Here is an 18829-nt window from a genome sequence, read left to right on the forward strand (position 1 = left end):
TGTTTGCAGGGGTTAATAGATGGAATCTGATGCAATCCCTCCCACTTTTCCCAGCAGTTTTCATTAGACAAGTGCTCCATAGCAACAGTGAGATCACTGGAGACAGGATTTCATTGATTTCTCCCTCCCGCCCCCTTCCATTTTTGAGCCATTCTTATCACTGAAGTGCAGTTGGGTGGAAAGACGGGGTTTTTTATGCAGAACGCTTATGCGGGCTTCTGTCTCGTAAATAATTTGGAAAGCAGAAATCCCTTACATCTTTTGTGTTTAATGTTTCACCATGTATTTAAAGAGAGACACAGGCTTAGGGGGCTGGATAACTGTACCTGCTGTAGCTGATGTTCTGAAGTATTCTTGCATTGTTTGCTGGTCTTCTAGGGAAAAGAATAATGTAGAGCAAGACCTGAAGGAGAAAGAAGATACCATCAAGCAGAGGACAAGTGAGGTCCAGGTAAATGAGACACACAATTATTGTTCAGATACCTGATATTGCACCGTATGGTGCTTTAATGGCAGTGGGATTACTGAGTTTTTAGATCATGTCACTTATTCAGTGAAAAGAAAAAAATGGGTAGCTAAGAAGATCAGTGTACTTTGAAGTGTATTTTCTATTCGAATGTGGTTTGGTGTAGGTGTGTCAGTTCCTATAAATGTGCGAGCTCCTAGGGCATGGAGAAATTTAAAAATATTATAAGATAATTGTTTTCCTTTTTTTTTTTTTTTTAGCGAGGCTATCTAATGTGTAGTTAAAACTAAAGAAGGCACTGTAGCACTGCAAATTAATAAACTGAAGTGTCTGAATTAAGAGGGCTTGTATATGGGCTGCTTCTTAAGAGTCACAGCAATGACCAGTTTGAGATGAATGTTACTTCAAGTTTATTTTGCCTGCATAAGTGAACTTTAAAAATAGTGTTTGATTTTTGATTTTTATTTAAAAACATGACACTGAATTTCCAGAATATCAGAAGATTGAAAATGTACAAGTGTTTTACAGGGATTAAGAATTATACCTTCAGCATTAGTGTTTAGGGTGCTCATAGTCAGGCCAAGCTCTGAATTAAATGCTGCAAAGCAATATTTCAATTAAATTTTAAGCTGCAAAAGCAACTGGAGTTGCTGGCTTAAGAAGAAATAATATTCAGTATCGTATCTGATTGCTTACATTTAGTTCTACAGTTATTTTAGGAATATTTACTTTAAATAGTATTTATTTGATTAAGAGCAAATAATGCAGGATTTCTGCATTTTACTTTGGCTCTTTTTCTGCCCAACACGATGTGGTACAACCGTTGTGAATTTTGTGCTTGGCTGTTTTAATATCCTCAGAGCTTGGTGCTAATTAATAGTCTGACCTTTCAGAAGATAACCAGATGCTGGCCTATTAGTCACGACAGCAGCTGCAGGAATGCAAGCGGAAGTTGCCCGTGTCTTGGTTCGGTCCTTCCCCCCCGCTCTGCAGATCACCTTTTCGCACCGTTAACAATTCTTAGAGGTATTGCTGGTTCTGTTAGCGTGTTCTGGAATCCATGTGTGTTCATGTGAAGGTTCAGTTCTCTGGTGCCTTTACACAAAAGGTATATAAAGCTTAATAAAAAGCCGACCTTTAATGTTATACTGTTAGCATCATCTGGATGTGTTTAGTGTTTGATAGTCAGCAGCATCACAGGACAATTAAGTCACTGTATCTAGAGCAGTAATGTTGGAAGCCATTGTCTCAGGCCTGTAACCTCTTAGTGATCACACAAGATATTTGTCCCTTGTTAAATATAAGGTTATAGGGCACTGTCAGTCTGCGCAAAAGGAACAGTCTGTCACTGGCTCGTCAGAAAAATGGGAAACCATCGGGATCAAATGGGACATGGCTGCAGCCTTTATTTCAGCTGTTGGCCCCTCATCCTTGATCCCTTGCTTGCACCTGAATGTTGGAGGACCTGCATGTTTCAGGAAACTCTCTAGAACTTCAGAGATCAGTGGTGACAGGCTAAGAATATCTTTATGTCATGCTTTTTTCTTCTGGTTTTATTTTAAAGGTGACATTTCTAAAGGTGGTGCACAAAACCAGTGAGTTCTAATCTGCCACCTTGGATCAAGCTGGTTTCATGGCATCACACTCCTGGATTTCTGATACCAGAATGATTTCCATGGACACAAATACTAATCTAAAACATAGCAATGATCTATGATGGATTGAACTGATTTGTATGGGAGGCGGGAGAGAATGACGGATTTATACTCTGAGTATCCCACTCAGCATTGGATTGTCCTTATTCTTTCTTTGTGGCCATGCACCAAAGCCATTAGAAAATCAGTGAAGTTGAACTTTTCTGTGTTCTTTCAGGTTTACTGGTCCTTAGTACATGAATCATTTTGAGAAGTACAGGCTGGCAAGCTATTAAATCCACAGTCTGTCTGTGGAAATACAGATCTCTAGACTTGCCGTGCCCTACACTACATCAGCATGGAGGGTTATAATGATTGCAAATCTAATGCAGAGATTAGTATTACTGTAAAAACACTAGTTTGCACAACCTCAAACATGTTAATGGTCTTTTATATAGAATCTCATGCAGTGCTTGAACATTAAGATACTGCTTCTCTGCTGAGAAATCAAAGCTTGATTGAAGCTTCGTTTACTTCATGAGGATGTATCTTTAAGTCCAGTTCTGTGTGTCATGTCTACTCTGGCCTCTAATTTTGGAATAGTTATGTGAGCACATTTGGGATTTGGTCGTGGTTTTTTCCCTCTTTTCTCTCCTGGGAGCCATCAGGCTCAGTCAGGTCTCTTCAATGCTTCCCTACCACTGTGCCCAGCACCGACATTGGGATTCAAGGAACAGAAGCAAGGGGGGGGTGATCTATACTTAGCTTGTGTACATGTGAATTCTTGCTTCTTTTCAGAGAAGGGAGACTGGAATCTCTTTAAACGGTTGCTTTTTCCCTCGTCGTTCGAGTGTCAGCTGGTACTTGCTTTCCAAAGCAATGTCAGAAATGAATGGGTCAAGAGTGTCTCAATTGTCCCAGCCTGTCTTTTGTAAACTAGAAGTAATCAGTCATTCACCTAGTCTGACTGCTGTACATCAGTCATATACCCTTTACTGAACTTCACATTTGATTTGGGGGGTTTTGGGTGGGGGATTTTGTGTGTTTTGTTTGGTTTACTTTATTTTTTTTTTCCCATAAATGTATCCTATGATGTTTCTTTAGGCAGTCTCCCAGTTTTGTTAAGGTTACCTATTTGCAGAGCATCTGACTGCTGCACCATACGCCTTCCTAGTTCTGTCTGGCTGTTTGTCTTGATTATCTGGAGGTGTTAACGCACGTGGATAAGCTAGCGCTCTCACCCAAAAAATCCCAGACAAAACACCACTAAAAAAGACAACAGGATCTTGAGCTAGAGCAGCACACAAATGTATGATCTAATCAGAAATTCCTTCATTTTCCTTTCTCTCTCTTTTTTTGTTGTAGTTTTTCATGATTCCTCCTACAATTACCATATTTTGTCAGAGGCTGCGGTCTTCTCTTTTCATCTAATATTTTTCCTTTTGTATTAATCCTTTTGATCTCCTTGTATTATATCTTCCTCTTGACTTTGACGATTCTTTCTTCTTCCTGAATTCTTTTCTTGACTTTTTTTTCAATGTTATCTCTGTGGTTTGTTGAAGTATAACCATTCCTGTTGCTCAGAAATGAACCGATTATTATATGATGCTACTTAATGTACTTGGAACATAAGATGCATACTTACTACTGTTCCATAAATTAAAAGATACCATATTGTTGTGTAAGGAATGTGCGTTTCTTACCAGTACTGGTACGTGGAAAATAAGTTTTTGGCTGATTTTTGAAAAATTAGAGGTGGGGATGTTCTAGAAAGGAGAGCACTGGAGTTAATAATGCACTGGCTTGGTCGTTTACCGTGTTGAATAAAACAAGTTCCTCTTTTTGGAGGGGGAAGGGGCAGAATAGAGAGTTTCTGTTAAGGAACTCAGTAAAACACACTGCTGAGACACAGGAGAGAGACCACATAGCAGCCTGATTAAAGACCACTTCTGAATTTAAAATGAAATCCTCACTTCTCTGAGTAAGAGAGTTAATCTCTGCATCATCTTCAGTATTTCAGAGAGATTCTTTTTACCAAAGAAAAAGCGAATAACTGGATTATTTGTATGTCTTACAATTAGAGTTTGAGAATGCTTGCTTGTCTGACATGTAATAATTGCAAGCGTTTGAAAGAATTTATTGATGCTTTGAAATTCGAGTTAACACTGCAGTTTATGCTGTGGAGTTCAGTGGTTAGGAGGAGAGAGGGATCAATGCAAAGCTGATCTGTTCTATTACAGGATCTACAAGATGAAGTGAAACGGGAGAGCAGTAACCTGCAGAAGCTGCAAGCCCAGAAGCAGGAAGCACAGGAAATCCTTCAGGACCTCGATGAGCAGAAGGCCAAGTTGGAAGAGCAGCTGAATGACATCAGGCACAAGTGTGCAGAGGAGGCCCGTCTGGTAAGATCTCTGGTGACAGCCCTGAAAGAGCAAATGCCTCATCTTGAAGAGCTCAGCCTTGCGATGTTCCAGTTGTTGGGGCAGGAGAAAAAACCTTTAATGGAGAAACAGCCTCAGTGTCGAGATTTTGACGCCAACAGGGAACAGGAAATAAGTCACTTCATTGACCTCCTAATTTAGGATCAGTGTGTCAACAAATTTACCGAGCTATATGTGCACACAAGGTTAAGTGCAAACAAATAATGCAAAATTATAATACAATATAAGTGTAATTAGAAGCACTAATTACTGGGACTGATTTCTTAGCGGTTAAAAAAAACATCTTATGGTTAGATAGTTTTTTACTAATATAAAGCTATGGTATTTCTTTAACGTCTGAAAAGGTATTTACAGTATTGGAAATATCTGTGTTGGTCGGGAAAACAGCTAGAATACTGTGAACTTATTGAGACCAACAGGGAGTTAGCCTTTCATTCAAATGTCATCTATCATCTCTGCAATAGCTATGAGGTGTTTACTTTTTCTGGTCATAAAGAATAGTATTTGGATGTTTTTGGAGGTGTGGGGGTTTTTTTTATATGGCTTTGAAATATTTGTCCATGCTTTAGATTGCCGTGCTGAAGGCTGAAATAACAAGCCAGGAATCAAAGATTTCAGTGTATGAAGACGAACTGACCAAAGCTCAGGAGGAGCTGAGTCGCCTGCAGCAAGAAACGGCCGAGCTGGAGCATTGCATAGAGTCTGGGAGAGCACAGCTGGGGCCTCTCCAGCAACATCTGCAGGACTCACAGCAGGAAATCAATTCAGTAAGGCAGCGTGAAAGACAAAAAAAAATGTAGCTGACAACCTTTAGTGTGGTTTTTCTTAAGGGGAAGGCATTGTTTTCCTTTTTCTTTGCTGTTTGCTCATGTCTGTAGTTGCTCACACGTGTTCTGTGCTAGTCGTGGTTGGGATTATTGGAGGCTGACTCAAGTCACACAAGATACTTAATGATTTTTCTCCAAGTTTTTTTAATAAAAGAGGATTAACTTGTTATACTTCATAAATAATTTGTCTCTATGTAGTGAGTGAAAAATTTGTAATATGTGTTCAAATTCTCTGTGTTCAGGAGTCACTTCAGCTTTCTTCCTCAGCCATGGCCTGGGGCGTGCTCTCACTATTCTTTAATTGATGTGATGTCAGTAGAAAATTACTAATGATATTTGCTTAGTGCAATGTTGAAGGGGGAAAGTAAGGTGAATGTAAGAGTAAATTGGATTGAGATGAGATACTGAGACGTGCAGAGATGGTTGTGCTGGTTTTGAAGCACAGAACTGTGCTTCGAAGTGTCTGCCATTATGTTAAAGGAAACTTTTAGCTCCTGTCTGTAATCAGTGATTTATTATTACTTCAGTGATGCGTTAGCTTGCACACCCTTTCCTCATCATTATCCTCCTTTGACTTGGCAGCTCTCTGATGTATTAGCCAGTCACGTCATTGCCAAGTTAAACACAAAGCGGAAAACCTTCCTGTTGCCTTTGAACCCCAGTAACGGCCAACTTTTGGGTTGGTCATTTCATACAGCTCAGGTCTGTAACTTGGTAACAATTTTTTTTTCCTCAAGACTTCCATTGCTAGTGTTCGTGCAAGAACACTTTCTTCTGTTGAAGAACTTTATAACATATTAATAAATATTATTAGATTTGACTTGGAGGTTTAGAAACTGGGAAGTAAACATGTGGATTTTTCCATTGTTCCATTGCAGGTAGAGAGCAGGTTGTGCTATTTTAATATACTAGCAACAGGTCCTTGCAATGAACAGATTTGAGGTTGATAATGGAAGGGGCTATGCCTGACTGTACTACAAACATTGGGGTTTTGAGAGTTTTTTTGTCGGTACTCTTGGTTTTATTGCTCTCGGCTCACAAATAATGAACCATTGGTTGATCTGAGGTCAGTGTGTTTGAAAGTCTTCTGGTGTTGCCTTTGCTGCCACTGGACTTGTGACACATACCAAGGCAATGAAAACTCCATTAGGTGACTGACATAGCAGAAGTCAGTGGGATCTGGACACCTAAACATCTGAACTGTGTTCACCCTTCTGCATAATCTGCCCAATCTAAGAATTCCTTCGTAACTGACAAGTTGGTTGTAAAGTTTGCTGGGAGGCACTGCATTAGGCATATTGCTGAAATAATAACATGTGAATGTAACATTCACTTAGTAAGACGTACTGTGGATTTTGTGGACTTCACAAGTTCATTATCTCCTCCCACATGACTTTTGATTTTTCTTCTTGGAAGATGGGAATTCTGATAAAGCAGCCTTTTTAATTTAGAGTTGAAGGCAATTGCAAATACATGATTTAAAAAAGCAAACAAAACACACAAAAACTCAAAGAAAACCAAACACCATCCCAAACAAACAAAAAACCTCAAATTCATCGTATGAGTTAGAGTAGGAACAAAGCAAGAAGTCTTGCTGTTGGCAGTGGTGCAGTCCACTTCCTCTGCTGGAAAAGGTTCTCAGATCTGTCCTTCAGCCGCATTATATCTTTTCTAAATCGGATTTGTGTTCATGTCTCAAATTCATCCTTCGATTGAAAGAACATGGTTTTTATAATATTTGGTTTTGGAAATAAGAATTTCAGATACATAACTTCCATCTCAGAATTAAGAGAGGATGGCTTCTGTGTGCTGCCATCCTGATGTGTATACATTTATGTGTTTACAGGTGCAGACAAAGCTTCTCGAGCTCAAAGAGTTGGAAAACAACCAATCTAGTTGGCACTCCGAGCCACATAATACACTTGTTAATGGAACTGCGGATCATTCTAGTCTTAGCAACAGCAGCAGTGAAACTGCGAACCTTAATGAGAATGCTGAAAGGGAAAGTATAGCAGAAGATGAACAAATAAACAGTGTGTCTCCAGTGAGTAGTGTTTTGCCTGTTTGATCGTGATGCAGTGCAGCTGTGAAGTTGGAACAAGTTAAGAATGCATCAAGGTTGATGATATTTTTAAACACTGGCACAAGTGACATTTCAGAGTGTTATTCTGAGGGACCATGTTTCAGCAATCTGAAAGCTGATAAGCAGAAAAAGATGCAATTTTAGCTTGCCTAGAAAGTGTCAATAAAAAAATTTCTGTGTTTGTTTCCAAGCAAAATACCATAAATTGAATAGGAGAATTAACATTAAAGGAAAGCAGCTGTCTGCATGGAATAAGGAATAGTACAGAAAATCTAAAGCTGTCTTGCTTTAAATGTGCCTCCGTATGTCCCAGTAGATTCTTGATTGATTTTCTTTTTTAAACTTTCACAAGATTTATGGAACATTTTGTTGTGTTCTATAATAAGTAAGAACCTCTTGAAGTATCCTTTAGTATGTTTTTAGCTATTTAATACTTAAAATGGTGTGTATTCTGTGATTCTGTATCGAGTAGTCTTCTATTTACCTAGTTGTGGTGAATTGCTTTTTATCCCTCTACAGGTGAGGAATAGTCCTGAGACAACAGCCCCTGTTGTGGAGGAAGAAAAGGAGACCCCAGCTGCAACTGCTCCCAAAAAAGTGAGTTTCTTCAGATTTGGAGGCTGAAAAAGTAAATAAACTGTTTCAGGCTTGTATCACGTCGCTCGCATGATGGTCACACAACAACAGAAAAATAAAATTGTCACTTATTTTTATTTAGAGTGTGATGTTATGAAAATGTTTCATCTCATGTAGCAGGCAGGTGGTTGTTGAGAAATACTTTGCAACCCTATTGATGAATCTTGTAGGATTCTAGCTGACCCTTTTTTTAACCCTAAGAAACCACTAAATGGTAGCACGAGACGATGTATTTTTCATCCTGCACATCTTATAAATTTAATTCCTTTCTCTCCTTCTATTTCATTGCCCAGGAAGATCCATTTGATGCTGAATCTCATCCGTTGCCTGATCTAGTTTCTGAAGCCAGCTTAGAGTTCTTCCAGTCTGACCCTTTTGTTGACAGTAAGTGAACTTTTCTAGGTGCACATTTGCAGAAACAGGTCTTGTATGAACACATCTCAGACTAATCGTCACCTTGGAACTGCTCTTTGTAGAAGAAATGTGGAGGTGTTTGAGTGACAGGAGTGTGGAGCCAATAGCATTACAAAAATAGAAATTATGGAAAGGAGAGTTCAGGTTGTTTGTCCTTCCTTCATCTGGACTTTCTAATTACCTGTGAAAATTGAATCTTTAAAATATTTTATTTTTTTTTCCCTTTCTTTCTGCCCCCGCTCCCTAGAGGTTGCCTTTTCCTCTCAAAGGGGTGGGCATGCTTGCGATACATGTGCTGTCGCTCGTTTAATTTGCAGCCCAGATCCACAAACAGATCAGCCGAGGGTTCAGTGGGGTGGGAAGAGGGTGTGGGTGGTTGCGAGTGAATGGCTGTGGCCTACTTATGGTGAGTTTGGCACTCAGAGAAAGGTAATGTGGGACTGCACCATCTGTTTGTCTTGCGGAAGTGCCGTGCTTTATTTTCAGAACTTGCCACTTACGAATGCTGCTGCTCTGATTTTTGTTTTTTACTTTTATGTTGGAAGAAGTGATCTGTCTATGTGGAGCCACTTGGAGAAGGGGAGTTAATTTGGATTAACTGCTGAAGCAGATGTTTTCAGCCACTTTAATATGGTTTTACATGCTTTCAGAATCAACATGGTCTGATCAATTTAGCTCTTATCACTTCAGAGGGAAAATAAGCTAAATTTGTTTCAGATCACTTGGCTTCTGAAATAATGTCAGTGCATATTTAATACTTCTAATGGATAAATCAAACTACTTTAAAACAGCTTGAATGTTTTTGTGTAGATATTGTTTGATTTTTTTTGTTGATAGTGAAGTGGTCCTGCCCACAGCACTTGACACGGCCTTTCTTCCAGAGGAGAAAGCTGCATCTGTTAATCACCAGTCTTGTGGGCTTTGTGTGCTCAGTGATGTTCTGGGGTAGAAACCTACAGCTAAGAGAAGATACCTCTTAGAGGTACATGAGGGAGTAGAAGTGATACAAATAGCACCATCTCTTCAGTACAGGAATGAGCACTTCGGTGCTACCATCCGCGGCACCTGTTAGAATTAATCAGAACTGGGACTAAGCTTCTGTCAGTGGTTTGTCTGGATTACAGTGCTGGTAAATACTGCATAATGTGGGTGTTTACTGACAGTAGCCAACAGAAATGCATCTTTGAGATGGCTCCTTTTGTGTGTGTTTCATGGTGCTAAGGAATTACTTAATGAATATTTGCTTTGTCTAATGCTAGTTCTTGTAGTTCCACTGAAAATAGTGAAACTGTTCCTCTGAGGGAGAGTTATTTAAATTCTAGCTCTAGAAATGAGTTCGTATCCAAAAGGCTTCCACTGGAGGACATGCTGCATGATAAGTTACTTTTTCTTTTCTAAAACAGGTGATCCCTTCAAAGATGACCCTTTTGGGAAAATTGGTAAGTAACTTTGTAGCTTCTAATGTGTTTGTTTTTCTAAATGATTCCTGCTCAAGAGTATGTGGGAGAAAGAAAGTGTCACCACATTCAGCACAAAAAAGATGGAAATGTCCCAAAAGTCACCGTAGGATAGATAAACATACGGCAGTAGCAGCTGGCCACTTGTGTTAAAGCTCTTCAGCGAAGCCCATTGCCAGTGAGGTTCTCTCGCTGTTACAAGTATCTTCAGTTGGGATTTGAGTGTGTGAAAGTGGCGAACAGGAGGCCAAAACTCTTGCTGCCTTTCTTGCATGGAAAGAGGTAGGACCGTACTCCTTTAAAGGCTCTTAACTTTCTTTAGAACGAAATATTGAAAAGGTGGGAAGTCTCTCCAGGTGGACAGGCTATATAGGCAACATCTTTGCATTCTCTTCTTGGTCCTGAACAGAGTTACTGGTGATGAAGCAGCAAAATGGCTGGTAGGAAGGCTCTAGCAAAATAACATTGTGCACCAGGTGCCAAATAAAAGAACATCCATTTTGTTTGGGGAGTGAGGGAGAGGAGGGCAGGAGAGTTCTAAGAAACACAAGTTTTTGTAAAATGCTTCATTTTTAGGGGGCTTGGTTGAAGAATCTCTATGCTCAGGTGATTCTGGAACTGAACCACTGGCAGCATCCAGAGTTTTAATGATGTGCAGAAAGTGTTGGCTTGTCTAATGTTTTGAATCACAGAATAGAAATTATTTAGAGATTAATTTCATACTTCAGAGATCCTTGGTCTTAAGTGTGTCACCGTCTTGCAGTATGAAAAAAGCAATATAATGTTTAGGTTTTAAATATCAAGCTCAGTAAAGCTGGCAGAAATGTTAATGAGATGTTTACCTTCCAGATCCCTTTGGTGGTGATCCCTTCAAAGGCTCAGATCCTTTTGCAGCTGACTGTTTTTTCAAACAATCCTCCAGTGATCCTTTTGTGACTGCTGGCACTGATCCATTTAGCACTGCAGACAGCAGCAATAATATCGCAGTAAGTTTGGTAGCATTCCTTTTAATTCCTTCTGTAGATGAGTTGGACAAAATAACCTTTTTTGTACATTGGGACACACCTTAAGAAGCTGATATTCAGAAATCATATAGGTAAAAGGTTACCTCTTAGCCCATGGCTCTGTCTTGTCTTTTGTGTCCTATTTTCTAGACGTGGTTGCAGATGAAACAAAAGCAAAAATAAAAACATTTTTTAAATGTTTCAGTGTGGAGCTTTATTGCTTTATTGTAACAACATTTGAGAATCAAGAACTAAACTCTATTGGTAGCTGGTGGAACTTACTAAACATTGAAAGAAACCCGAGATTGATCTTGCCAAGTTATGTTGAGACATTTGACTTTTGCCTCCAAAGCTTATAGGATCAATAAGTATGTTATATATCTTATCTGAAATCTGATGTGGTATGGGGTTTCCTCTCTGAAAAGACAAATTGTTCTATAGGTGTATGTTGCTTGTGTTCTGTTGGATTTTCGTGGTTTTGTTTATTTGTTGGTTTGGTTTGGTTTGGTTTTGGTTTGTGGGTGGGTTTTTTGGTCTGTTTTTTTAATAAGAGTCACTGAAGCCCTCTCATAATGTGGAGATTCTTACTGAACGTACCCCTTTCAAGTATACTTGGGTATATCTTTCAGCTATTCACATTACAACTAAGCAGTTATGGATTAGTCTTGAGCCTGCAATAAGGTAGAGTTGGGCATGAAACCTTCTCTGGTGTAGGATGGAACTTGATGAACATGGGATAATATTTAGGGCTGCTAGACAAACACTTAATCTAAGAAGCTGAAATTCTTCATGTCATAAGTTTGTCTCTATCCTTTTGCCATCTCCTTTCCTTCTCAGTTCTGCTTCTGTTCATTCTTCACTTCCAGTTTTGTGTGTGTGTGTAAAATGGGTAGAAATATACGCATGTATTGTATATTTTTTTCCTTTGGAAGCATTAATTGCTGTTTTGAGGAGGAGTTTCTGTTGATAGTCTTGTTTACTGATACGGGTAAAAGCTACTTGCATAATACTTTATCTTAAAACTTCTAATTTAAGGTAGTGATTGTATTCTTAGAAATAGGAATATTTTAAGCTGAAAACCAAATTTCCCTCCAAAGGCATTTTTTAATTTTAGACAGAGATATCAAAGAAGAATGACCCTTTTGCTCCTGGTGGAACAACTGTTACTACATCAAATGATCCAGGTAAAAGCAGATTATACATGTCAGACTTCCTGGGGTTTATTTTTATTTTGTTTTGCTCATTTTTGTTTCTAGTCTTTTAACTGAATTTGCAATGGAGCATTTTAGGGATTTCCTGCATTTCCTGGATTTTCATGTAAAGTATGACATAAGGTGCAAGTTTGCAGGGAGGTATTTTTATAAAGTAAAACTGTCTCATATCTGCAGTGCGTATCACTGAACACTGATACTGCTAAAATGTTCCTCTGCCTTACCAAACGCTGGTGAAATATCCTGATCTAAGTGTTGGACTCTTTGAATGGTTTGTGCTGCTACCCATTTGGATTGTTTTAAAAGATTTCATGTTACTTTCTGAGCAACATACAAGATAGATGTGGCATAGAACAACTACTTCATCAAGAATTTTTACTGTTAAAGTTTGTCCCTTTTGTTTCACTACGATCCTCCCTCGTCTGAGAGATAAAGATGTTTTGGAGAAGACTCTCATCTGCTGTTTTCCCAAGTTGCACTGACAACGATAATCCAAAACATTAATCTGTGTGTGATTTCCTGTTGTAAACCTGTTCAGATAAATTGTAGGGAACAAAATGCTGTTTTCTGGAGATGCAGAAGTGAGTATTGGTAAAGCCAATGGACTTCTTGCTCTACAGTTTTACATATTTTGAGGCACATAAGAATGCAAAGTTACTGTTGGAGTAGATTGAGAGTATATGAGGTTTAGATAATTTATTTCACAAGTGATCCTACAGTCAGAAGTTTGTTCTTGTTCATGTTTATATATATATTATATATATGTCTCTGTATGTATATGGCTGTATGCACACAAAAAAACCCCTCTGTGTGTACACATACACGTATTTCAGCAAAACATCCAGTAGTATGGTTATTTGATACTTTCGGTGGAATCTCGGTACTTCTTTTGAGTTACTCCCTGTTCAGGAGAACTATTTTTAATTAGTAACTTAAAAGTTCCCACTTCATAAAATATTTCACTTGAATTAGTCTATGCTACAAAACATGTAACTGTTGCTTTCTTGTTGTAGGGTTTTTGTCAACCTCTAAAATATTTAACTTTTAATTTCATTCTGTTGACTTGATTTCTGTGATTTAGCTACCGACCCCTTTGCCTCTGTGTTTGGAAATGAATCCTTTGGAAGCGGCTTTGACTTCAGCACGCTGTCAAAGGTATATGAAGCTCCTGCTGTTCATAGAAAATACGTGAAACTCTGTGGTACCAAGACGTAGGTGACTCTCTCTACCACCAGTTCTGTTACTTTTTTCCACTACTAAAAATGTGTAAGGGCCGACTTCCTTGGAAAAAAGGTCTTTATAGTGCATTGTCCTGCAGTTCCACTGGAAAGAATGCAATATAATCTTTGTGGCTTTATAATTATTTTCTCTATATTTGAAGTGATGTTATAATTACTTAAGGAAAAAAAAAAGAGTTTAACAGGAGCTGTATTACTTTTGCATGCTTAACTGCACTCAACTTTCTGTTGCTGTGCACACTAACCATTGCTGATTTTTCTTTATTTCTAATCTCCTGAAGTATGTGGATGATGTTAAAAACAAACAAAAGCGTTTGCTTTTTGCATTAGTCCAGCCTTTCAGTTCTAAATAAATATTGCATGATGAAAAGGGGAAGCATAGTAGAATTGCACTGAAAATGTGTATGTTGCTGTTTTCTTTGTCGAAGGCCAACAACGAGGATCCCTTTAGCTCTTCCACATCAGGTTCTGCCAACAGCGTGATCATAACTAAAAACTTATTTGAGGAACCACCAGCTAAAAATGAGGATGTTCCTCCTGCATTGCCCCCGAAAACAGGAACACCCACAAGGCCCTGCCCACCACCCCCTGGTAAGAGCAGACTCAGAGATGTTGTTGACAATTAGTTGCTTTGATGCTGGCAGTGGGTCATTAATTATGGGGGGATGGTCAAGTGTCTGAATTTAGAATGAATGAGCAAGATGTGAAATGAGTCTGTTCCTGATCTTGGGCAGTTTCTTCAGTTGAATTTTTCATGGTGTTTGGGATCATAGGCTGGTTTGGTTTTGTTGTGTTTTGTGGTTTTTTTTTTTTTTCCTTGAAGAAAGAAAGGATTTAGAAAACATGAAAAAACAGAGTTATTACAAGTATCTGCAAGAACATAGCTTGGCTGCAAATGAAATGGTTACTAACGTGACACATTGTGAATCTTGCATTAAATTATGCATAAAGTGTGTTCTATTCATTGCAAACCCTTTAGTTTTAATGCAAAATGAATTAAATAGGGTTAAATGGCTGCCTCATGCTTTCAGATGAACGTCTTCCCGGCGGCCTTCCCAGAGGCCTGTGTCAGTAAACCTGGCCAATGTCGTAGTCAAAAAACCCGAGTTTCCTGGGCTGCTTTGTGCTCAGTGAGAGCTGAGTCCTCTGGTCTACTCTGACACAAACCACCCTGCTTTCCAGAAAAGGCCATGGTTATCAAAGACAACGACACCTTCTTGTGGTTGCAACAAGCCCATGTTACAACAGGCTCCTCACTCTCAATTTTTTTTTGCATAGATTGGAAAATATATTGCTAGTATTCCTTTTTAAGTTTCTGTGCATAGTTTCATTTGCTTTAAAAACTACTGCGTCTTTTTACTATTATCCTATATGGATGAATGTTTTGGAGAACTGTAGCATGAAACTTAAATGTGTATTCATCTTTTTCCTCAGAAGAAGTGAAACACAGTATATATAGCAGTATTAATAGTAGAGTCTAAACTGAGGTGTTTAATTTCTGATGTTGGTGTGAGATCTGGTTCATGTTCATGCCTTGCAAGTAGTCAGTTTCATTTTCAATAACATTAAAACAGTTAACAAGTGATGGTAATTTGAATATTTCATAGCATTTCCTCTTACCCTGGTCCTTATTTAAAACACAAAAAGGATTTATGAACCCATTGTATAGGAGTGGCTATGCTGTGGTGAACAGATGCACTTTCAGAGTGGGACAGCAGCATCCTTCTCAATGGATGACCAGAAAAAAGTGGCCTGTTTTCATTTGCACGTGTTCAAAATGATTCTGTGGTTACCTTGATACCATTCCAAATAATTAATTTTCCTAATGGAAATATGAAATAATAGAATTTTCAATACTCGGAGATGGAAGGAGAGCCATTAATAAAACCTCTGCACTGGACTTGCGGAGGGCAGATTTTTTGCCTATTCAGAAGTCTAGTTCAGAGCATACCCTGGGAAACTGTCACGGAGGCACCCCGAGGCTAGTTTAAGTGACAACAGGGTCCAAACCAACTTTTATTAAACCGGTGAGAAACAGGGTTTTAGCACTCCAAAAGTGACTTAAATACAGGTTCGGATATCAGTTGAGGAAAATTATTAAGGGGCAGCAACCAGTACAACAGGCGGTCCACAGTGTGCATGCACGTGGCTTCACCCAAAACAATGCCAGAGCCGCCCCTGAGTCCCAGAGGAGTACACACTGCCTGAACACGGTGAGGGATTATTCTTAAAGAGATACATGTACTGGTAGTGAGTACGGAAAGTGTACGCTCGCAATCCTGCGAGGGTTAATTTACTTACACGTGCAAATGTGCACGGAATACTACACGTGCTTATATGGAAGCACGGGAGGAAAATACACTCGCGATTGTGCGAGGAAATAATTTTATATGTGCTTGTATTAAGCACGGGAAGTTACATGTGCATATGTGCACGGAAAGTATAAATATACTCGCAATCCTGCGAGAAGTTTACTCACACCCGTGGCGGCAAGGCAAGCGGAGTCTCGATCCCGGGGAGAGGGGCTCTCGGCCGCAGCATCTCGCTCGTACTCCGAGAGACCCGCGACGAGAGTCCCGTTTTTATAGGCTGATCAGACCTGACTGTAGGCATTCCAGAAGCTTCTCTGCACCCCCACACCGGCTGTGGGGTGCCCCTGAAGCCTCCAAACATCCCCCACACTGGTCACAGGTGCTCAGCGGCTCACTGGCACCTCGGCACTCCCTTCTCCTAATGGCCCTGGCCAGAGTGCTCTGGGCCAAACAAAAGAAGCCGTCAGCCTCAAGTAGCAGAGAGAGGGAGATGTGCCTACTCCCTCCATACTGAAGGGGGGTGGGGAGAGGGGGGTTTGCATTCTGCCACAGAAACAATGCTTAAAAACAAGGGGCCCAGGAGGGTTGTACGCTTCAGGCAGGAGGTTTGAGTGCACAGGAAAGGCTGTACCGGTGTGCCGAAAGGCCGGCCGGCGGGGAAGGCAACCGGCTTGGCTAAACAGGGAGATTCCGAAGGAAATCAAAAATAAAAAGAGAGCTTACCGGCTGTGGAAAAAAGGGCTGGCTGCTTATGAAGAATTTATGAAAATAGCTAGATCATGCAGAAAAAAAAATCAGGGAAACAAAAGTGCAATTTGAAGTTCATTTGGCCAGTTCTGTTAGGGATAACAAAAAGTCCTTCTTTAAATATGTTAATAACAAAAGGAGGGGCAAGGAAAACCTCCATTCTCTGTTGGAGTTTGAGGGAAATACAGTTAACAAAGATGAGGAGAAAGCTGAGGTACTTAACACCTACTTTGCCTCAGTTTTTACCAGTGAGACAGGCGGCCCTCAGCACAGCTGGAGGTGGTTGACAGAGACAAGAAGCCAAACAGCCCCCTTGTATTCCGGGAGGAAATAGTTGGTGACTTACTGAGCCATCTGGATCCTCGCAAGTCATTGGGACCAGACGGGATCCATCCTAGGGTGATGAGGGAGCTAGTGGAAGAGCAGAAGAGCTCGCCAAGCCGCTTTCCATCATCTTCCAACAGTCCTGGCTCACCGGGGAGGTCCCATATGATTGGAAATTGGCGAATGTTACCCAATCCACATAAAGGGCTGCAAAGCTGACCCTGGCAACTCCAGACCTGTCAGCCTGACCTTGGTGCCTGGCAGGGTTATGGAGCAGATCATCCTGAATGCAACCACACAGCACCTTCAGGATGGACAAGGGATCAGACCCAGCCAGCATGGGTTTAGGAGGGGCAGGTCCTGTCTGACCAACCTGATCTCCTTTTATGATCAGGTGACCCACCTGGTGGACATGGGGAAAGCTGTAGACGTGGTCTATCTGGACTTCAGCAAAGCCTTTGACACTGTCTCCCATCATATACTCCTGCAAAAGCTGGCAGCCCATGGCTTGGACAAGCGCACTCTGCTGGGTTCAGAACTGGCTGGAGGGCCGGGCCCAGAGAGTGCTGGTGAATGGGGCCGCATCCAGCTGACCAGTCACCAGTGGTGTCCCCAGGGTCAGTGTTGGGTCCAGTCCTGTTTAACATCTTTATTGATGATTTAGATCAGGAGATTGAGACCATCATCAGCAAATTTGCTGATGACACCAAGTTGGGAGGGAGTGTGGAGCTGCTGGAAGGCAGGAGGGCTCTGCAGAGGGATCTGGATAGACTGGAAAAATGGGCTGATTCCAATGGGATGAAGTTCAACAAGGCCAAGTGTCAGGTCCTGCAGTTTGGCCACAACAACCCCTGCAGCGCTCCAGGCTGGCACAGAGTGGCTGGAGAGCAGTCAGGCAGAAAGGGACCTGGGGGGACTCATGGACAGGAAGCTCAACAGGAGCCACCAGTGTGCCCAGGTGGCCAAGAAGGCCAATGGTGTCCTGTCCTGTACCCAAACCAGCGTGGTCAGCAGGACAAGGGCAGTGATCCTTCCCCTGTGCTCTGCACTGGGGAGGCCACACCTGGAGTGTTGTGTTCAGTTCTGGGCCCCTCAGCTCAGGAAAGAGATTGAAGTGCTGGAGCGGGTCCAGAGAAGAGCAACAAGACTGGGGAAGGGACTTGAACACAAGCCCTATGGGGAGAGGCTGAGGGAGCTGGGCTTGTTCAGTCTGGAGCAGAGGAGGCTTAGAGGTGAGCTCAGCACTCTCTAGAATGACCTGAAGGGCAGTTCTAGCCAGGGGGGATTGGGCTCTTCTCCCAGGCAGTCAGCAACAGGACAGGGGGCATGGGCTTCAACTCTGCCAGGGGAAATTGAGGCTGGAGATGAGAAAGCAATTCTGTGCAGAGAGAGTGGTCAGCATTGGAATGGCTGCCCAGGGAGGTGCTGGACTCACCGGCCCTGGAGGTTTTTAAACTGAGATTGAACTTAGTGCCATGATCTGGTCAATGGACTGGAGTTGGACCAAGGGTTGGACTGGATGATCTCTGAGGTCTTTTTCAACCCAGTTGATTCTGTGATTCTGTGATGTAAAATGGAGATACTTAAGTGTATTGGTTTTTAATTACTCCCTTGGTCTGATTCAAAACAAGGAAATGTTTTTTCAAAGAAATGCCCCAAAATCTTTCTCTTAATTCATCACACTGCTGGGAAGTGTGCGGAGCTGTTCGCATCCCTCTAAAATTACTGCCGTTCTAGATAGTTTAAACACCCTCACTTCATGATTTTTTGGGGCAGATTTAGAGGTTATGTACTTCATATTCTTACACTTACTAATCCGTCCCACATAGAAATAAAATTCCATAGCTGTCACTTGAAGCTGCTTCTCCCACGTTATTCAAGAAAAAGATGCGCATTGTTAGTCAGTGACTGATCACCAGCGGGTGAAAGCCACCACACCAAGGCTATCTGCCAAGTGCCCAAATCTTACATTCTCTAAATCACTGCCCAATTAGAATCTCTTTTGGTCTATGAAAGAATGTTTAGACTAACTTGC

General features: G+C 40.9%; 1 protein-coding gene across 6 annotated transcripts in view; it reads left to right on the forward strand.

Annotated features, from left to right (window-relative positions):
* The window catches only part of EPS15 (epidermal growth factor receptor pathway substrate 15), a 52662-nt gene that overhangs the window by 29000 nt on the left and 4833 nt on the right, over nt 1–18829 (forward strand). For all 6 annotated transcript variants that reach the window (XM_065841839.2, XM_071809872.1, XM_071809871.1 and 3 more), the window contains 11 exons: nt 379–451; nt 4341–4502; nt 5111–5308; nt 7215–7412; nt 7971–8048; nt 8381–8471; nt 9905–9940; nt 10808–10944; nt 12077–12146; nt 13255–13328; nt 13840–14002. In XM_065841839.2, coding sequence (XP_065697911.1) covers nt 379–451; nt 4341–4502; nt 5111–5308; nt 7215–7412; nt 7971–8048; nt 8381–8471; nt 9905–9940; nt 10808–10944; nt 12077–12146; nt 13255–13328; nt 13840–14002 — 1280 coding nt within the window. The remainder of the gene's footprint in view (nt 1–378; nt 452–4340; nt 4503–5110; nt 5309–7214; nt 7413–7970; nt 8049–8380; nt 8472–9904; nt 9941–10807; nt 10945–12076; nt 12147–13254; nt 13329–13839; nt 14003–18829) is intronic.

Source organism: Patagioenas fasciata, chromosome 6 (assembly GCF_037038585.1).
Source record: "Patagioenas fasciata isolate bPatFas1 chromosome 6, bPatFas1.hap1, whole genome shotgun sequence".
NCBI classification, from domain to species: Eukaryota; Metazoa; Chordata; class Aves; order Columbiformes; family Columbidae; genus Patagioenas; species Patagioenas fasciata.